Consider the following 21,815-nt stretch of genomic DNA (forward strand, 5'->3'; position numbering starts at 1 on the left):
TATTGTGCTGTCGGTTTACACAGCCACTGCCAGATGCTGGTGATATATTTCCATTTTGTCTTCAGAAATGAGAAGCTTGCGTTATGCAGGCTTAACTAATTATCTCTCTCTCTCATCTCTCTTCCTTGATTGTGCTTTCTTTCTTTCTCGGACCCTGCTCCTCCTTAGCGCCCAGCAATGCTCCAAGCCAGCCGCTTGCTCTGATAGTGACCAATATCATAGTAACTCTGCATCTGCTTGGGAGGCCATGGCTTGAAGCCAATCTTAGTTCTGTTCCCTAGATCATCAAACTGCCTTTCTAAAGAAATAAGGAACCTCTACCACCCTGGATCCCATAACCAAGGAATCTACATGACTTCTGTGAATAAAGACACCTTGTGTTTCAAATGTGTTTACTTATACTCAACTTAGGACAGCATTAAATGTAATACATAGCTAAGCCAATATATTCAGTGCAGTATTGCAGCTTTGTTCCTCTCTGCAACAGGCGTAATATCCACGGATAAGAAATGTTTGCTTCCTATGCCTGTCATAGCCTGGGAAGTTTTAGCATACCCATGTGAGATGAATTAGGACAGGCCTGTAGTGTTTCTTGTGACTAAGGTGCATGACTCTGTGCATTGGTTTACTATGAGTTACCTTGTAAGGAGTTAGATCAAAAGAGGGTTGCTAAGGGAGGAAAGATAAAACAATGTCACAGATAAGAGTCCTTGAGGAAATAATGGGGAACCTGTTTATTGGGGAATACCCCCTGCCTGACTCCAGCCAGGCTAAGGACAGTTCATTCTTCCCAAGACTAAGCCTACAATCAAAAGGCACATGCTAAACTGTCGAGGAACCCAGGCCTAAAGAAGGGGTTGAGTGAGTGGCCCGAGGCAGCCATGGGAGTGTCAGTGAGCGCTGGGAGGGAGAAACGGGTAGCAGCGGCAGTGAGCTGCTCGCAATGTGGTGACGGAGGTGAGTGGTCAGGCTGAAAAGTACGAAAGCTGCAAGGAAAGAATAAGGGTCAGGGAAAGGGAAATGCTTTACTCTTTGCTTTGCATGCGTTGTACCTGGGGGTGGATGAATAAATAATGCTTTGTTTCGAAGAAGCTGTTTTTGAGTCTCGTTAACCACCCTCGCTGGTCATAGGTCCCCTGAGCGAAAGGGCGGACCTGTCAAACCGATTTGGGCCTGTTGCATTAGCACAGGTGGGGCTGCATCCCACAGATCCAGTACCTATGTGGTTGTCCCGCACGGTTCCCGCTAGAGTGAGGTGCGGGAAGCCAGGCCTCGTTACCTGAGGGGTACACTGAAGACAGACTGAAAGGCTTCAAAGGCGCAGTTTGTCCTGTAAGTCTGACAACATGGTTTGTGGGTTTTCTGTACACTTGTTTCTTTGAGGCGACCATTTTCTGTAATCCTATTCATATAAGTCCAGCATTACTAGACGTCTGGAGAGGGGCAGGGCTCGTAATACATGCAAACATTACTACTCAGGGATCTGGTCATCAGACTATACAGTACTGGAAGAGTGTAGTAGACAGTATCCTTTTCCTTTCAAACCTGTGTCTATCATCTACATAATGTACATGAGCTATATAGCCTCAAGGTGGCTTTAGTTGCTAATGTTGTACCTTTCCAGCCATACTGGTGTGCATTTTATACTTGCTGTCATTCCCCACACAAAATGCAAGAGGTAAAATAGCAAAAGAACAGAATTACTGTATTATTAGATCCCCTCTTTAGATAGGTGGTATTCTCGGATTTCCTCTATAGGAGTCATTAAAGACTTACGGGGGGAAAATAAGCCCCGTGGGAGAAAAACTGAGAGTTCATGCTAACCAAAGGAGATAAGGGGAAGAAGGCCCCTTTTTCAGAAGAAAAAGGTAAACTAGGTAATAAATGCATTAATAAATGAGGAGGTGGATGAAATCAATGCAAATTCTAAAATGACTTAATTAACTGCTTTATAAAGTTATCTGTAAAAAGAAAGCTAAAGAAAAGAGGTTTAGCCAATAGGGAAATGAAGGAAGTGTTTTAAAAATAGTCATTGATAAAAAGCCAGTAACGGAGTACTAGGAAGAATCTGAACATAGGCAGATGAACAGACCTGGAGGAAATTCATCCTATGATGCATTAGGAGTATTTCTTAACAAATGTACAGCCCATTAATAATAATGCTTTTCTTGAAAAGTCATGAAGAAGTGGGTGATTTCCAGATGACTGGTAAAAAAAGAAACAGGGTGCTAACTTTCAGAGAAAAACTAATGATCCTGGCAATTACCATCCCGCAAAGCAAAATTAAATCGCTGGTTAAATAACAGCTCAAATGAGGGATAGCTCAGTGGTTTGAGCATTGGCCTGCTAAACCCAGGGTTGTGAGTTCAATCCTTGAGGGGGCTACTTAGGGATCTGGGGCAAAATTAGTACTTGGTCCTGCTAGTGAAGGCAGGGGGCTGGACTCGATGACCTTTCAAGGTCCCTTCCAGTTCTAGGAGATGGGATATCTCCATAAATTTAATTTAATAAAAATTGGTTAATATCTAAAGGATTACAAAACCATGACCAAAAACCAGCATTCATTTATAAAGAACAAACTGGATTGCTTTTAAAAGTGGAAGGATTAAATTAGAAGATGAAGCAGACACAGTAAATAAGTGCAATAATAGATTTTAGTAAAGCATTTAATATAGTGTCTCAGGAAATCTCTCACAATTGATTCAAATTGGCTTGTCCAGGAGCATGTCACACGGACTGAAAACTAGTCACATGGGCTGAAAACAAAGCCGCAGGGACCAGTGTTAGAGTCAGTGCTATTTAACTTCTTATTAATGATCTGGGAGAGGTGACAAACAGTCTAAATTAAATTCACAAATGATGCTAAATTGGGAGGTGTTGGAAACATCAGTTGGGAGTGAAGTAATACAAAAGAACCGAGAGTGGTTAGGAATGTGAGCATGAAATTAAAGAAAATTCCACTTTCAGAAATGCAAGCTAGCGTATCTCAGAAAGTGAGACAAATACCATAGGTGATCTGTGGGAGGGTGAAATATAATACCAAAAGGAGACCTAGATTCAACTGAACAAGAGTTTGCAATCTGATATGATGTCAACAAAGTGTGGTGCAATGCTCACCTAATACGGAGAGGCAACATTTAGCAGAATAAGAAATAAAATCTCTCCAGTCCAGTGGATAGAACACTGAAAACCTGTGTGACTTTGCCCACATTAATTAATTTACTCTGTGCCATCTGGAATTGGGAATAATGCTTCCCTACGTGCCATGGGTATTGTGAGGATAGAATCCATTAATGACGGGTGGGCTTAGATACTGCAGTAATGAGGGATGGATAAGTACCTTAGATAGATGAAAATTTCATAAGGAAAACACCCAAAATAGCTTAGTTCTGGCTATCTCTTCTCTAGAAACTGGAGGGAGTTCAGAGCAGAGTGACAGAGCAGACAGTCTTCCTGACTGCAAAAAGAACAAGGAGTACTTGTGGCACCTTAGAGACTAACAAATTTATTTGAGCATAAGCTTTCGTGGGCTAAAACCCACTTCATCGGATGCATGCAGTGGAAAATACAGTAGGAAGATATATATACACAGATATACAATATACAAATACTCACCAGCAACCACACACCACACAACAAAAACACTAACCCAGGAACCTAGCCTTGCAACAAAGCCTGTTGCCAACTCTGTCCACATATCTGTTCAGGGGATACCATCATAGGGCCTAATCACATCAGCCACACTATCAGAGGCTCGTTCACCTGCACATCCACCAATGTGATATATGCCGTCATGTGCCAGCAATGCCCCTCTGCCATGTACATTGGCCAGACCGGACAGTCTCTACGCAAAAGAATAAATGGACACAAATCAGACGTCAAGAATTATAACATTCAAAAACTTCAACCACCCTGGACACTTCAAAAACAGACTCCAACGAGAAACTGCAGAATTGGAATTAATTTGCAAACTGGACACCATTAAATTAGGCTTGAATAAAGACTGGGAGTGGATGGGTCATTACACAAAGTAAAAACTATTTCCCCATGCTATTTTTCCCCCTACTGTTACTCGTGCCTTCTTGTCAGCTGTAGGAAATGGGCCATCCTGATTATCACCACAAAAGTTTTTTTTCTCCTGCTGATAATAGCCCACCTTAATTGAGTACTCTCGTTAGAGTTGGTATGGCAACACCCATTTTTTCATGTTCTCTGTGTATATATATCTTCCTACTGTATTTTTTTCCACTGCATGCATCCGATGAAGTGGGTTCTAGCCCACGAAAGCTTATGCTCAAATAAATGTGTTTGTCTCTAAGGTGCCACAAGTTCTCCTCGTTCTTTTCGCTGATACCGACTAACACGGCTACCACTCTGAAACCTGTCTTCCTGACTGAAAACTGATAGATTGGGAAACAGTCTCCAAGGGAATTCCCACCATTTGAAATATTTAAAGAGACACTATCAACTTGAAATTTAATTTTTGTTTTCTTTGTTTAACAGTTAAAACTCTAATAACTACACCTGCTCCTACATTTCCTGCCCTTTGTGTGTTTTTTCAATCACATTTTTATGTTGCTGTGTGAAAGACTCACACACACAAAATGGGGAGAAGTTGCCCACTCAGGGATAACAGTGAAACTGCTGGTACATGGAATGATGCCACCTGCCCAGAGTGAACGAAGGGGACAAAAATAGAGAACTGTTTTGTTTTGCTCCACTCTCTTTCAGCTATACTAAACAGTAATGTCAACCCCAAGCATTCATAAATCATGAGCCAGGCCCTCTAAAACCAAGAGGTTGGCTTTACAAATTATGTGCTTTTTGAAAAAATAATTTGTTTTTTTATTTGCCTCCTGTTTTTGTTTTATCCTTAAGACTTCGTTTTTCACCTAGTCTTTGCAACCATGCAGGCTAAAATCTTAAAAAAAAAAATCCTGAGTTTCCCTCATAATCACATGACTCCAGAAGCCCAGGCTTTCCAAAAGTATGCCAAATATTTTAAGCCCCGTGATAGAATCATGGGAATTGGCTACACTAACAGTGTGAGATAAGCATTGTCAGACCGTTTGTATTATTTTTTTAGGTAGATCGTGTTTAACTAGATAGACTAGATAAATTCATGTTTGTTGTATCTGTAGTTTCTGTGACTGGTCCCTAAAATTGTCGATAGTGTTTTGTACCTTATGAAGCAGCCAACGGAGGAGAGTCTGGAGATGGCCTGTTGCGCCACTTGACAAAATGGATGTCTTTCGGCCCGTCTGATGGTTTTGTACAGTGTTGGCTCTAAAATTCACTGCACAGCCACTGAGTTTATTTTTCATGTGTCAGACCTAAAAACAAACTGCACATGCTGTATTCTGTAGCGTGCGTGTACACGCACACACCCCATTTGTGCACCTGACCGCCTGCAATTCATCATGGCTCTAAAGCCTTCCTCTCATTCACTCTCAGTATTCATTGACATCATAAAGCCCAATTAGGCTTAATGAGTTACATTCTCCCAGCTTCTATCAATGACCATTACTCTTACCGCTACCCTTAAACAAAAGAAGGTTGGTTGATGTGCCTCCTTCATTTTAATCTCTCCCCCTTTTCCTGTTGCCGTCAATGGGGAGAAGCCCATCAGTGACCTTTGATCCACAATCACTGACTTCATTTCCTGAGCAAGTGAAGCATGCAGCCGCTTTGATGCTCCCTCAGACATTGCTAATGTGGCGGAGGAGAACAATGACAAATGAGACGAAGGGGGAGGGAGGGAGAGGGAAAAAGAAATCCGAATGAAGAGATTAGATACGAAATTGGCAACTTTATCATTCGGTTCCTCTGATGATTGCATTTGATTGCTGCTTACATTTTTACCTGAGAACCGGCTTCAGAAACACCAGATGGTTATAGACAGAATGGGATTTGAAGCGGGCAATGCAAGCTGTTATTATTCTAGGCATGCCGAACTTTTCATCAGCAAAAGAGACATCTTGACCTCTGATATTCCATCAGTAGCAGAGACTTTACTTTTTGGAATTTTTTTGTTTTGTTTTTTTTTTTAATGAGAAATTGGGTTATTTGTGTAAAGAGATTCAGCTACTTTTTGAATTCTCAAAATACTTTGGAAAATGTCTGCCTTACTTTTCAAGCAGTGTTTTGCCTCACACAGCCATGGTTCCCACTAGGGTTGCCAACTGTCTAATCACACAAACCCAAATACCCTTCCCCTGCCCCTTCCCCAAGGTCCCACCCATGCCCCACCCCTTCTCTGAGGCCCCACCCCCCACTCCCTCCATTCCCGCTCCCTACAAGGGCTCTGGGCTGAGCCTCGGGCAGGGGGTTGGAGTGCGGGAGGGAGTGAGGGGTGTGGGCTCCAGGAGGGAGTTTGGGTGCGGGAGGGGGCTCAGGCCTGGGGCAGGGGGTTGGGGTGCAGAAGGGGTTGTGGGTTCTGGGAGGGTGTTTGGGTGCAGGAGGGGGTTAGGGTGACCAGGTGTCCTGTTTTCAACTGGAACTCCTGGTCAGAAAGGGACCCTGGTGACTCCGGTCAGCACCGCCAACCGGGCCATTAAAAGTCCGGTTGGCAGTGCTGCGGGTCTAAGGCAGGCTAGTTCCTGGTCTGCAAGAGTGGGATTCCACCCCTGAATGTAAGCAGACCTTTGAGTTGGCTCTGCATGTTGTTTCCTGTCTGAGAATGGGACATCAGTCAACCAGAAATGTTGTACGTTGGTCTCACCTTGTCACAGCTAGGCAGACTACAATAACGGCATCTTGTCAGAGGTCTGGTGGAGCTGTGAGTGCTAGAACATGCTGTCTAGAGGTTAGTGTATAATTCAAGCAGCCACTCATAATATGAGTGACCAATTCAGCTCCATGTTCAGCTCTGCTTCCAGACCACAAAGCAGTGTTCAGCTGAAGTAAATACCAGAGCCAATACAGATGTAAGGAGGACTGCTCCCCAGGAAGTTCCCAATAATTTTCCTATCAAGGTGATACAGCAAGATACCTCAATGTTCAGGTGTTCCAGGTGAGGCTGGTATGCCAAGCTGTGATTGAGTTTTACTCCCAAGTATGTGCCAACTGGATGGAATAGCAGTTGCTATCTTTAGACATGGATCAAGATGGTTTAATTGGCAAGAGAATTGATTAGGTAGAAAGTAGTTGTCACATTGAGAATTAGTCTCCATTGCTGGAAGTGGTCAAAGTAGCTGTGGTTCTCTTCAATCCTATGGAAGCTGTTTGCAGTGTCAACAGTACTGATGTCAGCATAGCAATACTCTTTGGCCTGCATTTTGGGAAGGTTGTATGTGTATAAATTGAACAAAAAGGGACAAAAACTGATGCTGGTGGAAGCCCATTGTGGAGTCCTAAAAGGTGACTGAATTTTTCCACGACTCACAGGATGACGCTTCAGTCGCTAATCATTCCATGGATGAACCACACCATCAGCCTACAAGAATAATTTGCATCAACTTGGCACTCAGCCCAACATGCCACATGGTGTTGTAGGCTGCTGTCAGAGCAATGAGGACAGCACCAACTTTCTTCCCTGTCTCAGATGTGTTTTCTATCTCTTGAATCAGACAAAGTACCTGATCTTGGGTGCATCGTCCCCTCCTGAATCCAATCTGATCTTAAGGCAGCTGGGGATTGACTCCCTCATTAATCCACGTCAGGATTCGTCTATCTATCGGTTTATAGGTAACACTGTTTGGAGCTGTCAGTAGTTTTCATGACTTGGGGACAGCTTCAACTTCTGCTCTGCACCAGACGTTCGCGATGCTGCAATTCTGGGTGCCATGATTCAGAAACCGAAGCAACCAGCTTTTGGTGATTGGCTTAAAGGCAGAGACGATCTTGTGGATGTTATGTAGACCAGGAGCATTGTTAGGCTGCAGCTGATGTATAGCCCGGTCAAGCTCTTGATCAGTAAAAGGAGCCATCAGGTTTATGTCCATGTTCTCAACTGCCATTTTAACTGCACGGCTGAAAACTGTCTCAACTAGGAACTCTGCCATGGGCCATCAGATGGGATGCAATTGCATTTGCTGTGACTGCATGTTCCCTCTCCATCCATTCTCTTAATAGTTTGCCAGGCTTTGAGGTCTGAAATACATGAAGTTCAACTATCCCTGCTCCCCAACCCCTGTCTCTCTTGTCTGGTTTGATGTAGAAGGTGACATCAAAAACCTCCTATTCATTCTTGGTAGATTTAAATTCCTGGTATAGTCTGGTTGCATCACATGACCATCCATGAATTTATTGTAGATGAAATCCTCAGGGTATAGATTTCTTTGATGTGTCCACTACTTTATCGCAGAAAACTTGGTAGATGGCACTGAGGTTGTTCTGAATATCTGATTTTGAGTCTTCACCCACAAGAGACTCCAAATGAGACTGGATCAGATCCCCCCTTGATTTCAGAAATTTCACCAACATTTCTGGAGGCTATTTGTAGTTGAAATTTGCATCAGGATGAAGTTGTCTAGCCTCAAATTCCAGCCATTGGATCTTTTTAAAGCTCTTATAATTTTTACTTCCTCTTCCAGTACTTCCCCAGGATGTGGGTCAGTTGTAATCAAGGATGGCTGATGCTGGGTTTGGGGAAACATATCCAGCATTTTACATTCCATGACAACCGGAGGATGTTGTCCAGTGGTAGAAAAGACAACATCAGAGAAGAACCTGAGTCCATCCATCTTTTGCTATGGAAAGTGGGTGGTTGCTTAGGATCATAGTCGACCATCAATGTCCACTCCTCTAGCCTTATTCCATCCACACTTCATCAGTGAATCTCCAATAGGAATGGTGTGAATTAAAATTTCCACAGTAGACTGAAGGTCCTGAGAAAGTGATGACAGGAGTGGGCCAGATGGCAGGTGGAGGTTTGTAGATGTTTATAAAAGAGTTGGGTCTGTCACTTTTATAGCCTGCCGTTCAATGACATCATTAGGACCCGATGGTGAGACTAGAGTGATGGAGTGACTCCCTAATGTAGGATGCCATCCTGTGATAGAGGGGAGACACAGCAGCAAAACAGGGATTGATAGTTAGGTGTCAGCTTTAGAGTGTGTTTCCTGAAGCAAGATGACATGTGCTTCATGTTCTACAGCCAACTAGGGAAGGATACCCCTCTTGGCCACTGAGATTCCAATGCTATTGAGGGCAGCAGCTTGAGAGCCGACCCCAGTGCTAGGGTTTCTGATGCTGGCCATAAAAGGGACCACATTGGAGGATGATTCTTTTCAGCTGTATTTGTCTCTCACTTTTGACAATGAGAACTTGAGCTCCAATTGCGTATTTTATCTACTTTTGTTTTGCGTTGTGCCACTGGTGGTGGGGGGGGCGCACATGAAGGTAGTAGACTTGCTTGAAGTAAACACCAAATACTGCCAGTGTTACAGTACTTGCCACAAAAATGTAGTACTTGCAATACAATTGCAGAAGTTGGCAACACTGCATGAGGACTGAACTAACAAAACGATGGCATTATTGAAGACACCAGAAGTAGAAAATGACAGCTTTTTCAACAGACAGAGACGGCGTAGATCTGAAAGGAGAAAACAGTTGAGAACAGCTGATGAATTAACTTTTAACTATATATATATATATATATATATACACACACCAAGAGAGAGAGAGGACTGTTTTACTCATTCACAAAAAAGGTTGGGTCAGATCTTCAGCTAGTGTAAATCAGCATGACTCTGTTTAGCTCCATGAAGGAACATCAATTGACATCAGATGAAGATCTGGCCCGGTGTAAGCGCGTGGGACTCACCCCTGCGGCGTCTCCTGCTGGTACCTTCTGGGAATTATCTCTCCAGCCGTCGGAGCGCCCTCTGCAGGCCGGTGTCCCGCTTTCGCCAGGCCCCCATGTCCCTCCCGAACCTGGTGCCCCTTGCACACCGGGGTGCTGCCCCATGGCAGTTCCCCCCTCAGTCTCTGGGTCTCCCCTCCCCGGAGAACCCCTATCCCCGCCTCGCCTCAATCGTAGGATACTGCCAGTCACCAACTAGCCCCCTTTCACTGGGGCTCACTGCATTCTGTATAAGCCAATCATCACAGGCAAGGGGGGTTTGGACCTGCTGCTTCTACCTATAGCGGAGCTGTCCCTCTGCAGCCCAGTACCCTCTAGTGGGCCCTTACTTCGGCCTGAAGCCTGAGGCTCTGCTAGGCTGGAGCTCCCCAGCTCCCTGGCCCTTCCCCAGCACTGCTCCACCCTCGATACCTTCCTCAACTCCGCAGGCAGCCTGGTCCCGCCCTCTCCAAAGGCTAGAGAGAGAGTGTCCCTGTTCCTGGCTTCCCTGGCCTTTATAGGGCCAGCTGGGTCTGTTTGGGGCGTGGCCCCAGCTGCAGCTGCTTCCCAATCAGCCCAGCTTTCCCCCTGCCCCAGTCCTCTCCAGGGCTGTTTTAGGCCCTTCCAGGCAGGAGCGGATGAGCACCCCGCTACCCCCGGTATATGGAAGATGAAAGGAATAAAATAGATTACAAGATATGAAAATTCAGAGTGGAATCATGGCCCGGTTTGAAGTGATGGGAGTTTCCCCCCCTTCAACTGGGATGGCATATCACCCTTCAAATCTAGCATAGGATCCTACGGTGAAATCCTGGTTATAATGAAATCAATTCCCACACTCCTGTTTACTTCAATAGGGCCAGAAGGAAACATTGTGATCGCCTAGTCTGTTGTTGTACGTAACACAAGCTAAATGACTTCCCTGAACTAATTCCTGTCTCAAGTAGAGCATATCTTGTAGGAAAAAAATCCACTCTTGATTTAAAAATTGCTAGTGATAGAGAATCCACCACAATCCTTGATAAGTTCTTTCAGTAATTACCCTCACAGCTAAAAAATTGGGCCTTATTTCCACTCTGAATTTGTCTAGCCTCAATTTCCAGCCATTGGATCTTTTAAAAGCTCTTATAAGTTTTACTTCCTCTTCCAGTATTTCCCCAGGATTGGGTCCATGACCTCTGGCACCATAAGTGATAGCCATACCTCTAAGTCATTAAGGTTTTGATTCTGCAATGGATCTACACCACACTGGAGGGAGACCAACGAATTAATTTCTATCGCATGACTGAACAGTTATCAGATGGTGACTTCTGTTCACTATTGACATTGAGTGAGATATAAACACGCAACTGAGAAGTGAAAGTCCTCTTAATGTGTTAACAAACATGCCTTTGCATGAAGCAAATTTCCCATGATAAAGCACTTAAAAGCAAATGTAGAGTTTATGACATGCCAATAGATTTTAAAGCTGAATAATATACAATTATTGAAGTGGCTAATAATGCAAATTATGTGAGTCAGTCTCAGTGCATAGCAGTAAATATATGCCGTTCCATGCAGGCACTCTTTTTTTCCATTTAATGTTTTACACCCCTGACGAGATGTTTTCAGTATATTGCTTATACCAGCATGGTGCGCTCTTCGTATTCTTGGATGTCATTATGAAGAACCCTGAAGACTGTACCAATTCTCCACTGTCTCTGAGGCTCGCTTGAAAACTGCTTGGAGCAACAACTGCAAATGTCAACAGGGAGCCATATTAATTATTTGGAATGTGCCTCATAAGAGGAATCAACTGTTTTTATTACAGCATGAATATTACTTGAAACGGGAAGGTTATTCTAGCTGTTATCATAATCTATGTATCATTAACTTTCCTTGTTTAGAAAAAGAGATTAACAGCCCAGAAAATTGTTATAGTAAATAGATGAATTATAACATGTTTTTATTATAAATAAAAGTTTTTCAATATAAGCAGTTACCTAGTGATCCATTGGAGAAGAATGAAGTCTTCAACAACTCAATGTAAGGTTGATTCTTAAACGGCTTTCATTCATGTGAAAGTGACTGTAATTCTGCACACCAGAGTTTACATCTACTGCAGACCAAATGTCAAACCACTATTTGTGGTAATTGACGCCATGCTTTCAGTAACAGCTCTTGTAGGCAACACATGCAAAGCTTGCTATAACCTGGAACTGCTCATTTTCCATTTCGAGTCAGGTTAACAGAATGAATGTTCTTTTCCTCCCTCAAGTTTGAAATACAGAATCTGCAAACGAAACTGGATATGCGTCCCCATCAGAGAATGAAATGCAAAATTCATTATGAATCTGCAACTAGCCTTCTCTAAAACAGGTCATATTGGATCCCAGAAGAAAGGTGGTGATGAGCAAGCATGTGGAGCCTTCGCTATGAGTGGCAATGGGAGATATGGCTAAATTTAAACATACAATAATATCTGTTTGGAGGAAGCAATTTTTTTTATATACATACTGAGAGGTGAAATATCCTCCATAAGGTTAATCTTCAACATCAATTTCTATGTGCAAGAAAAATACCCGATAAAGTAGAATGTGTTTGAACCTGTTGTTGGTCATGTTTTAAGTGTGTGGTGCGACATGTGTGTTGAACTAAAATCCTTACAGATCTGAATGTGAAACAGTAGACACTGAAACCCTTGATTTGTCCACAGGGCAGGCACACCACGGGCAGGTTTCCTACATTGCTCCACCAATTCATCTTGATTCGGACCCGGAGAGACCGCCTTCGAAGGGTGAGTAATGACGCAATCTGTGTCTGTGGGCATGGTCAGATAGCCATAGGCATGAATGTATTTTATTGGTTTGTGCAGAAGAGCCTCCATGAAGAGAATTACGGTGTGCCATCCGGGGCACTCATTTGGGCAAATTAATTCCATTGACTTAAATAGAGTTGCACCAGACATAGATTTGGCTCATGCTCTCCATTCCTTGTGTAGATTTGAGATTACTGTATTATCCCAGGACCATTTAGTTCTCCCACGCAGTACTATATGCATTTGTGTTGGAGAACTGTCACCCTTAATCCTCGTGCAACGCTCCCTCGTTCCCTGATTCCACTGCATAGCCAGTTTTGGAGGGGACTCTTTCTGCATGCGGGCAGAGGTGGTAGAGGAACAGGGGGAGCTGATGGATCTGCAGCTACTCAAGGGTGGTGAGGCCGCACCAATGTTACTCCATTTCACAGCTTGATTTGGAGAATTCTCCCCCTATCTCATCAACTCCTGCAAAGTACAGTACGTTTTTGGCCTTGGCTTGGGAAAGCAGATTTTCCCCTAAGGGATGTACTCAGATTGTTTACAGAGTTCTTAGATCTTTTCTGTGCTTGTTTTGACTCCGTCTGTATGTGTTCGGGTATGTCAGCTCTAAGATACCGAGTCAACTGTATTTGGCTGCATCGTAGTAAGATCTATAAGTTAAAACCAAAGATGGATATGGAGAAATCTCTTGCTCACCCAGGGGAATGCATAGGAATATTTACTTTAAAAACAGGGTGGTCCTTTTGGGGGCAGGAGAGTAACATTTCATCAGGGAGCGAGTGATGATGATCTGTAGATGAAAGGAGAAACTAAGGACACAATAATTGCCACCAAGAAAATTGTTTAGGAACCTCTTTAAATACATTTGAGTAGTTAAGAAATTCATGGAGATGAATTTCTGTATAGGCAGCTTATTCCATAATTACCTACTGCAGTATAATTGAGACAAGACATGGCACTCAGTGGACCTCGGGTCTGATCCAGTATGGGAATTCCTGTCCTCCTCCTGTTACATAACTATACAACATGGGCAATTTCACATGCAGACGTGTTTCTCTGAGTGCACCATGTTTAAAACGCAACATGCAAGTGCAAGGTTGAGTACACTAATATGTGACACCAGGTGGGTAGGACCTGGTCCTAAATTGCCTCAGCCAGGGCACGCCATTAGCACAGAGGGCATGCTAGATATTCAAAGGAATGGTTCAGCAGAAAGACACAAATGGCAGGCAGTTGCTGTCTCTCTACACTATGTCAAGTATCAGGGGGTAGCCGTGTTAGTCTGTATCTACAAAAACAACAAAGAGTCTGGTGGCACCTTAAAGACTAACAGATTTATTTGGGCATAAGCTTTCGTGAGTAAAAAAGTGAGGTTTTTACTCACGAAAGCTTATGCCCAAATAAATCTGTTAGTCTTTAAGGTGCCACCAGACTCTTTGTTGTCTCTCTACACTGACTCAGCTCATTGATTACTATCACATCAGGACTTTCTTCTTCCCTCATCAGATTGTTCTTATCTGTTGGTGCTAAACAGTGGTTTCGGTGATTTAAAAACATGAGGGCAAATCAGTCCCTGCCCCCAAAAGCTCACACTCTAAGGCTGTGATCCTGCAACTAACGCAGCACTGGTGGACCCTTGGGCCCATGTGGTGCCCTATTGTCGTCAGTGTCTGTGGGAGCTCAGTAAAGTCATAGGGCAGATTTGGATACCTGTACCCCAGCTGATGAGCATCTTACTGTGTGAGTAGTCCCATCAGCGCTACTCGGTGTGAGTTAGTACATCAGAATCTGACTCTGAAAGGCTTCTTTTGCTTTACCCATCCATTGCCCCCAGTGTTCGGAGATTGAGAAAGTCTCAGCATGTGCATGGGCACTGAAACATATCCTGCTCCCCAAAGTTACCCCTGAACTTTGCAGCCTAAATTCAAGCATATTCTGTGTGCAGTGCTGGCCCCATTGAAATCCATGGACATTTTGTTATTCATATCAATGGGGTCAGGATTTCACCCTCGAAATGTAAGGCCTCTGCTGTCTTTCACTGTGAATGCGAGTGCATGCGTATGCAGTGCAGCAGTAAAGATCACAAACAATTGAATGAGTCTGACTATATATGTAAGCAGTTTCTTTGTTTTTGCTGCTTGGAGAACGCGGTTGCATTCCCAATGGGTGGGACATGATGGTCAGTGGCCCGTTCTCCATCTCTCGCCAAAAATGATTGTTCTCATGGAAGAAAGTGGACTGCTTCCAAAACAGGTGATGCTGATCATCCAAAATCCCATAAGGCTTTAAACTCTTGGTTCAATCTCTTCCCCATCGGAGTTCGCCTTTAGTCCAGACTGTCTTTTATAGTCTAGATCATCAGCTGTTTCTCTATTGCCTCCAAACAGTGCTTGTAACTTTTAAGATCTCTCAAAATCATTTTGTCAACTATGTGCCCTGTTTTAACAGAGGACTCCAGCAAGGCAGATGATGTCTCAGGCTGGGCGACCGAAACACCCAGCCTCTCATAACTTTCTCTGATATTAGTTGTGGTGATTCAGAACTTATATAGATTAGCTCCACTTAAATCATCCCCATGGCTTGCTGCAGAAGATCTAGGGGGACTGGGTCAGCAGCAGCCAAAGATGGTGCTGTCATGGGCGTAGCCACTGATGCAACAGCCCCAGGCCTATAATAGTTCTCTGCAATTTGCTTTCAGGAGGGCATAACTCATCCCCTAGGCCAGATCCAGAATGACACATCCATATGCTGACGAGAGTCAGATGAGCTGGAGAGACTGGTGAGAGCAGGAAGCGGCGTGCACCCAGCACGCTGCTGGCATTATGCCTCCCTGGCATGGCCTCTCTAGAGCCGCAGTGAAAAGGTTTTTAAGCAGTACTTGCTCAAAGAGCTGTGGTACATTATGTACTTGTATGGCACTTCTCATAGACCTGCCCAGTAACTCTGATCACACAGGTGATTAACATCGGTGGGATTCAGTGGGGATCATTGCCCCTTGTGTTGTGCTGTCCAGCGCAGGGGTCCGTGAGGCTCCCCTGTATCATTCTGTTATTGGGAGGGGGCTCAGAAACCCGGGTGATGTGCACACTGTAGGAAGCTAGGCAGATGGGAATGAGGCTCTTCCCCCCCTGAAGAAAAGGCTGTGGTTCTGCCCTCAATCACCATTGTTGGGGTTCCCCCAAGACCTCTTCCATGCCGTTCCCCAAGATATCGGTTTGGCTCCAGTCTCATGATTCAAGTTCCTTTATTTGGCAGAGAGCAAAGCTACGGTGAGTTGATCAGACTCAAGCGTAGGGGGCGAATACTGGGTATCCTACACATCCAAAGTTACCCAGCACATCTCTTCCTTTTTATACATTTACACATCACATTGTATTTACTATACCTTGTGTCACATGCTTTGGGGTTGGCTTGGGCACTGCCCTGTGCTGCTCCTGCCCTCTGCCTTGGAGCTGCTCCCGGAGACTCCTGCTTGCTGTGCAGGGAGGTAGGGGGGTGCTAATGTCAGTGTGTCCACCACCCCCCAGCTCCTGCACCCCGCTTACCCCTTCTCCATATAGAGCAGGGAATGGGACACGGATGGAGAGAGAGCTTGGGGCAGCAGCTGCTGTCTCAACTTCCTGATCCACTTAAAAACACAATGCACTTAAGAGTGGGTCAGCTTACTTACAGGGGCAGTGTGCATCTCTCTCTCTCTCTCCCCCACACATAAGGTGTGTGTCTGTCTCTGTCTGCTATGCTGTTTCCCCTCCCTCGTGTTCATGCTGCCTTGTGTGAGAGGCTACATTAACAACGTGTTAACCCTTGAGGGAACAGCTGGGTGCTAGTTCATCATTTAGCAGTAAGGCATTCCCTGGACAATATCCCTCCCTCTTCCACCCTCTAACTTCACCACCTCAACCAAGCTTCACAACCATCATAGCTGTGAACAGTATTAAATGGTTTGTTTAAAACGTATACTGTGTGTATATCTATATCATATATAAAAGCAGCAAAGAGTCCTGTGGCACCTTATAGACTAACAGACGTATATGAGCATGAGCTTTCGTGGGTGAAGACCCACTTCGTTGGATGCAAGATACAGATCCAGACTAACACAGCTACCCCTCTGATACTATATAATATATAGTTTTTTGTCTGGTGAAAAAAATCTCCCTGGAACCTAACCCCCCATTTACATTAATTCTTATGGGGAAATTGGATTTGTTTAACATTGTTTCACTTAAAGTCACATTTGTCAGGAACAGAACTACAACGCTAAGCGAGGAGTTACTGTAATGGGCAACAGCAGCTTAGGCTTTGAGATGATTCATAGAATCATAAGTTTTAAGGCCAGAAGGGACCACTGTGGTCATCTAATCTGACCTCCTGTGTACCACAGGCCAGAGAACTGCTCTGACTTACTGATAAAAAGCGCTGGGTATTTTCACTATCACTTCCCCCTCTTCTCCTCCTCTTCCTCCTGCTCCCACCACACCATGTTTCTTTGACACTGTTCTTCCTTTTGGCCTTTGCTGCCTTTGCCTCCTGCTTCTGTTTTGACTGCCTTAATTTCACCTTCATGTTACCTCAGCACTTAATTAACCACTGGGCACAGGTTGCTATTGCATTTAACTGCAGTAGGAAGAGCATTGTTGTCCACCTTGCAGTTTTAACTTTAATCACGCTAATACTAAAGAAAGCTGGGCTACAAAAATAAAAGCCTTCTGTTTTTGCATATGTAAGCAAAAATAAATTGTACGTTTTGAGTGCTGTTGCTGCTGTGATTATATTCAGTTGCAACTTTCAGCTGACAGATTTATTTGTAACTATCTTTTTTTTTATCACTGGTGACATTTACCTATATTATTGATGTATGCAATGCATTTTTCCAACCCTTCACTTTACTGAATAGAGTGTAAACTCCAGTAGTTTACTAGCACATTAGTGTCACCATACATTACAAGGTAATTACCTCGAGCCACCGCTCTATATAGAAACATAGTAATGGCACTGTAAATCATTTAATAAAAATAAGGTCCTAGATCAGCATTCACTTTTAAAGTTATTTCTCCTTCCCCACTCCCCATTAATTAGAAAATACGGTTTTAAATTAGTTTCATATATGAAACACCCATAACCATTCTTTTTACATCTACCTTTAGTAAAACAAATGGGACTATGTTGCAATAATTTTTATGTAATTATTTATATTTGTTCATATGCAAATTAATTCCAGAGGTAACTGAGGCAGTTTTCTCTATCGCTGAGTCCTAGAACTGCTGGAAATCAGTGCATTGCTCTATTGCTTCAGATGTAGTGTTCCAACAACTATGGCTTTGTCTTATTCTTTATGCATGGTCCTGAACTTGTTAACTGTCTGGACTGAGGGCTCATGCATAAAGATAAGGGAAACTCTATTTACTCTTTTGAGTTTTAGTTCCTGTCCTCGATAGATAGCTATTAGCCTTTCATATTTAAGAAGCCTCTTTCATTCGCTCAGACAGTTCCTTCGTTCTAAGCATTAAATGTTAATCACTAATTTGTGACATCAAACTCTTTCTGGATCCCCAGGTTGTGATCTCATAAACTAAGGATTATAACGTACATTACAAAAATGGTTTGTTTGTTTCTGACAACAGTAAAGAAGTTCAAAGATAAGCGGGACTCTAGTGTCTTGGCTTCAAAGGAAGTTTTACAGAATTAACGTATATAGCAATAACTGAAATGTAGTGTTTGGAGTGAAATTACTCCAGGCACTAAAATACAATGAATGAATTGAATTAAACTCACTGAATCCACATACTAAAGCTATTTATAAAGTTTTATAGAAGCAGATTTTGCTCTATATGTGGAATTATTTTAAGCATAAAATATATCCCTGGCTCTAAAGCTAGGCAGACAAAAGCAATAACCTACGTTGCTGAGATACTGTTCTGCAAACTGTTCCTTCAGGTGAAGCCTGTGGGGAAATGGGTGGCTCAGGGGGATTGTTAAAGTTGAACTGAAATTGTTTCAAAACATATTAATACACAAGTCAAACTTATTTAAGAGCCCCGGATTTACAAATGAATAATAGGTAAGTTAAATAGAGGGGACATCCTGTGGGCTTGCCCTCTTTCTATGAAGATTTCTCCAGGCAGCCGTCCAGTTTAGACCTCCAGTCAGATCCTTGGTCTCTTCTTTGAACCTTAATCTGTTTCTTTAAAAGTGGAAGACATAATGGAGTTTGTAGACCTGCAAAGTATGGAGGGAGGGGCAAACCAAGGTCGAAGGGCCTTGCCTCATAGCAGATGATGACCCTGGACATATGCACTTTTGGTCACAAGATGCTAAGAGATTCACTCCCCCTGTCACTCTGGTGTCTCCTCTATCCCCACTCCATATTTCATTGCCCTGTGGTTAGAACCCCACAGGCTTTATTGTTGGCAGCCAGGTCACAGCCATGTTTCCCACTTTTTTTCCATTTTCCGTGATTGAACTGCACTACAATAGCCGCCCCCTTGGGAGAGAATGCTCTTTGTTCTTTAGAATATTCTTTTGTTTCTCTCTGGGGCCCTTCCTTTATCTTTCCTCCAGCCTCCCTTCAGTTAGTTATGGCCATAGCTTACTGACTGCCTCCTCTTAGCCATGTTATTTTCCTGGGAGGAGAGGTTAGGTAGGGGACTAACCAGTTCCTGTTAAGCTATGTCATCAACTTACAGAAACTCATCCAGTGAGGTGGGTTCTTGGGAGCTGAGAGCACAAATGTTTCCTCAATGATCAGTTCAGTTCAGTTCAGTTCAGTGAGGCTTTATTGGTGTGGCAAGCCTGACAAACTGATGGGGGGAAAAGTTAGACCCCCAGGTATCTGTAAGAGGAGAGCTAGGTCTTGCTCACAGTAAGGCCATGTGCTGTGTGAGAAAGTGGGACCTGCACCCATTTGTCAGTACTGTCCATTCCCGTGCTGGTTCCAGCTTGCTATGTAGTGCCGGACCATTTCTGCCATCTCTCTCTATCTCCCAGAATGAGGCACATTTTTTCCTCTTTGCTGTTTGATGAGAAGCCTTTCACTTCCAGTGAGGAAGGCCAGCTTTGTAGTTGGTATGAGCATAGTGAGATGATGGGGAAAATCTTCACAAGTCAGAAGTTTGGTCCATGTCACAGTAACACATTCACTTAACGATGAGGGTGATTTATCATTCAAGACCTGAGATCAGTCCAGGGATGGTGCATAATAATAAACAACAGTGATGACAATCAGTGTTGTACACTATGGCTGAGAGATTTGGTTTCCAGTCTCCATCAAAATTAATGGGAGTTGGTCATCGAAACAGCTTATACAGCTTTGAAAATCTCAGTGCACATGCATGTTGGGGCACAATGTTACAACTATTGATAACCCTTTAAGGTGCCAACATATAATATTGTGAGCTGCTGGCTCCAAACACAATCCACACCAGACGTAACACGAGCCTGATTTATGCACAAAAGGAGCTTTCAATGAAGCACCACAAAATCCAAGCCTAAGCCTTCTCACCAAGCTTGGATGCTTTTAGGGTTCCTCTTTCATGGATGCTCAGCCCACTTCCAAGGAGATCTCTTTCTCTCTTGACTCGCTCCCTTATAGCTGAATGGGATAACGAGAAATCTAAACCCAGCAAAAGTTATTTAGCATTTTCCAGTGGGAATACCCCTTGTGGCTTTCAGGCAAACACTGCATGATCCGCATACCTAACAAATATTGCATACATTAAATGCTAGGTGGTTATTCACAATAATGATATCATAGATGGATTAATGGTATATAATAGCATTGCTTCTATAACCAAGTTTCCTTCAGCCCAATGTTTTTAACAATTACTGAGACTTGAATTAGTGAAAATACCCCTCCACACATTTCGGAAATGACATATGGTCAATTTTCATGTTACTTCCTGAACTGGTTAGAGCTTTTAGTACAGGGGTCGGCAGCCTTTCAGAAGTGCTGTGCCAAGTCTTCATTTATTCACTCTAATTTAAGGTTTCACGTGCCAGTAATACATTTGAACGTTTTTAGAAGGTCTCTTTCTATAAGTCTATAATATATAACTAAACTGTTGTTGTATGTAAAGTACATAAGGTTTTTAAAATGTTTAAGAAGCTTCATTTAAAATTAAATTAAAATGTAGAGCCACCTGGACCAGTAGCCAGGATCCGGGCAGTGTGAGTGCCACTGAAAATCAGCTCGCGTGCCACCTTCGGCACGCGTGCCATAGGTTGCCTACCCCTGTTTTAGTATATACAGCAGAACCTCAGAATTACTAACATCTCCGGAATGGAAGTTGTAACTCTGAAATGTTCATAATTCTGATCAAAACGCTATGGCTGTTTTTTCAAAAGTTTACAGCTGAACACTGACTTAATACAGCTTTGAGACTTTACCATGCAGAAGAAAAATGCTGCTTTTAACCATCTTCATTTAAGTGAAACAAACACAAAAACAGTTTCCTTACCTTGTAAATATTTTTGTTTCAATTTTCCATGTTGTTATTTTAGTCGTTTACATTTAACACAGTGCTATTGCCTGATAACGTACTTCCAGTTCCCAAAGAGGTGTGGGGTTGACCGGTCAGTTGGTAACTCTGGGGTTCTACTGTAGTTTGTTATTGTTTCTGGCGGTGGTGATGGTTGTTTTATTGAACTTATCTCTTCGTTGCTAGGGCCGGTGTTTTTTAAAGCGTTCAGCACCCACAATCAGACCCAGCTCTTCAAAATTGCTTAGCAGGTTGGGAGCTGAGTTCTTCTGAAAATGTGGTCATAAGTGGTACACGGGGTGCTGCCCGGTGCTGAGCCCTTTTGAAAACTCCGATCCTGGTGTAAGTGCCGAAATGGGAGGGGAACTCATGTGAAAAATCTGTCTCCAAGTGTGGATGCTGAGTTCCTGAAAATCTAGTCCTGAGCTTTTATGAACATCTGGCTGCCTGAGCCAGATTCTGCCCTGCTTGACACCCTACAAGCCCACACTGAAACCAGTAAGGTGGATGGCGGGGCTGAGTTTGGCCCATACCAGAATGTTTTATTTATTTTAAAAAATAAGCATAGCAAGTGAATATTAGGGACTTGGACTTGTTAAAACAAATCTCCGGGAAGCTTTTCAGGAAGCCTGCAGTGTTTCAGTTTGTTTTAATGAATGCAGCCCAGTCTACACCCTGTAACTACTGCTAGTCACAAACCGTTAGCTGCGTGCCTTTCACTTTTTAAAAAAAATGCTGTTGAACTGTTGCACTTACT

General features: G+C 43.3%; 1 protein-coding gene across 1 annotated transcript in view; it reads left to right on the top strand.

Moving 5' to 3' along the window:
• Window positions 1-21,815, top strand: part of ADGRL3 (adhesion G protein-coupled receptor L3) — a gene marked incomplete in the record, with an annotated part of 777,222 nt that overhangs the window by 542,113 nt on the left and 213,294 nt on the right. The window contains 1 exon segment of the mRNA XM_034772562.1: window positions 12,480-12,560. Within this exon segment, the coding sequence (XP_034628453.1) occupies window positions 12,480-12,560 (81 nt within the window).

Source organism: Trachemys scripta, chromosome 5, assembly GCF_013100865.1.
Source record: "Trachemys scripta elegans isolate TJP31775 chromosome 5, CAS_Tse_1.0, whole genome shotgun sequence".
NCBI classification, from domain to species: domain Eukaryota; kingdom Metazoa; phylum Chordata; order Testudines; family Emydidae; genus Trachemys; species Trachemys scripta.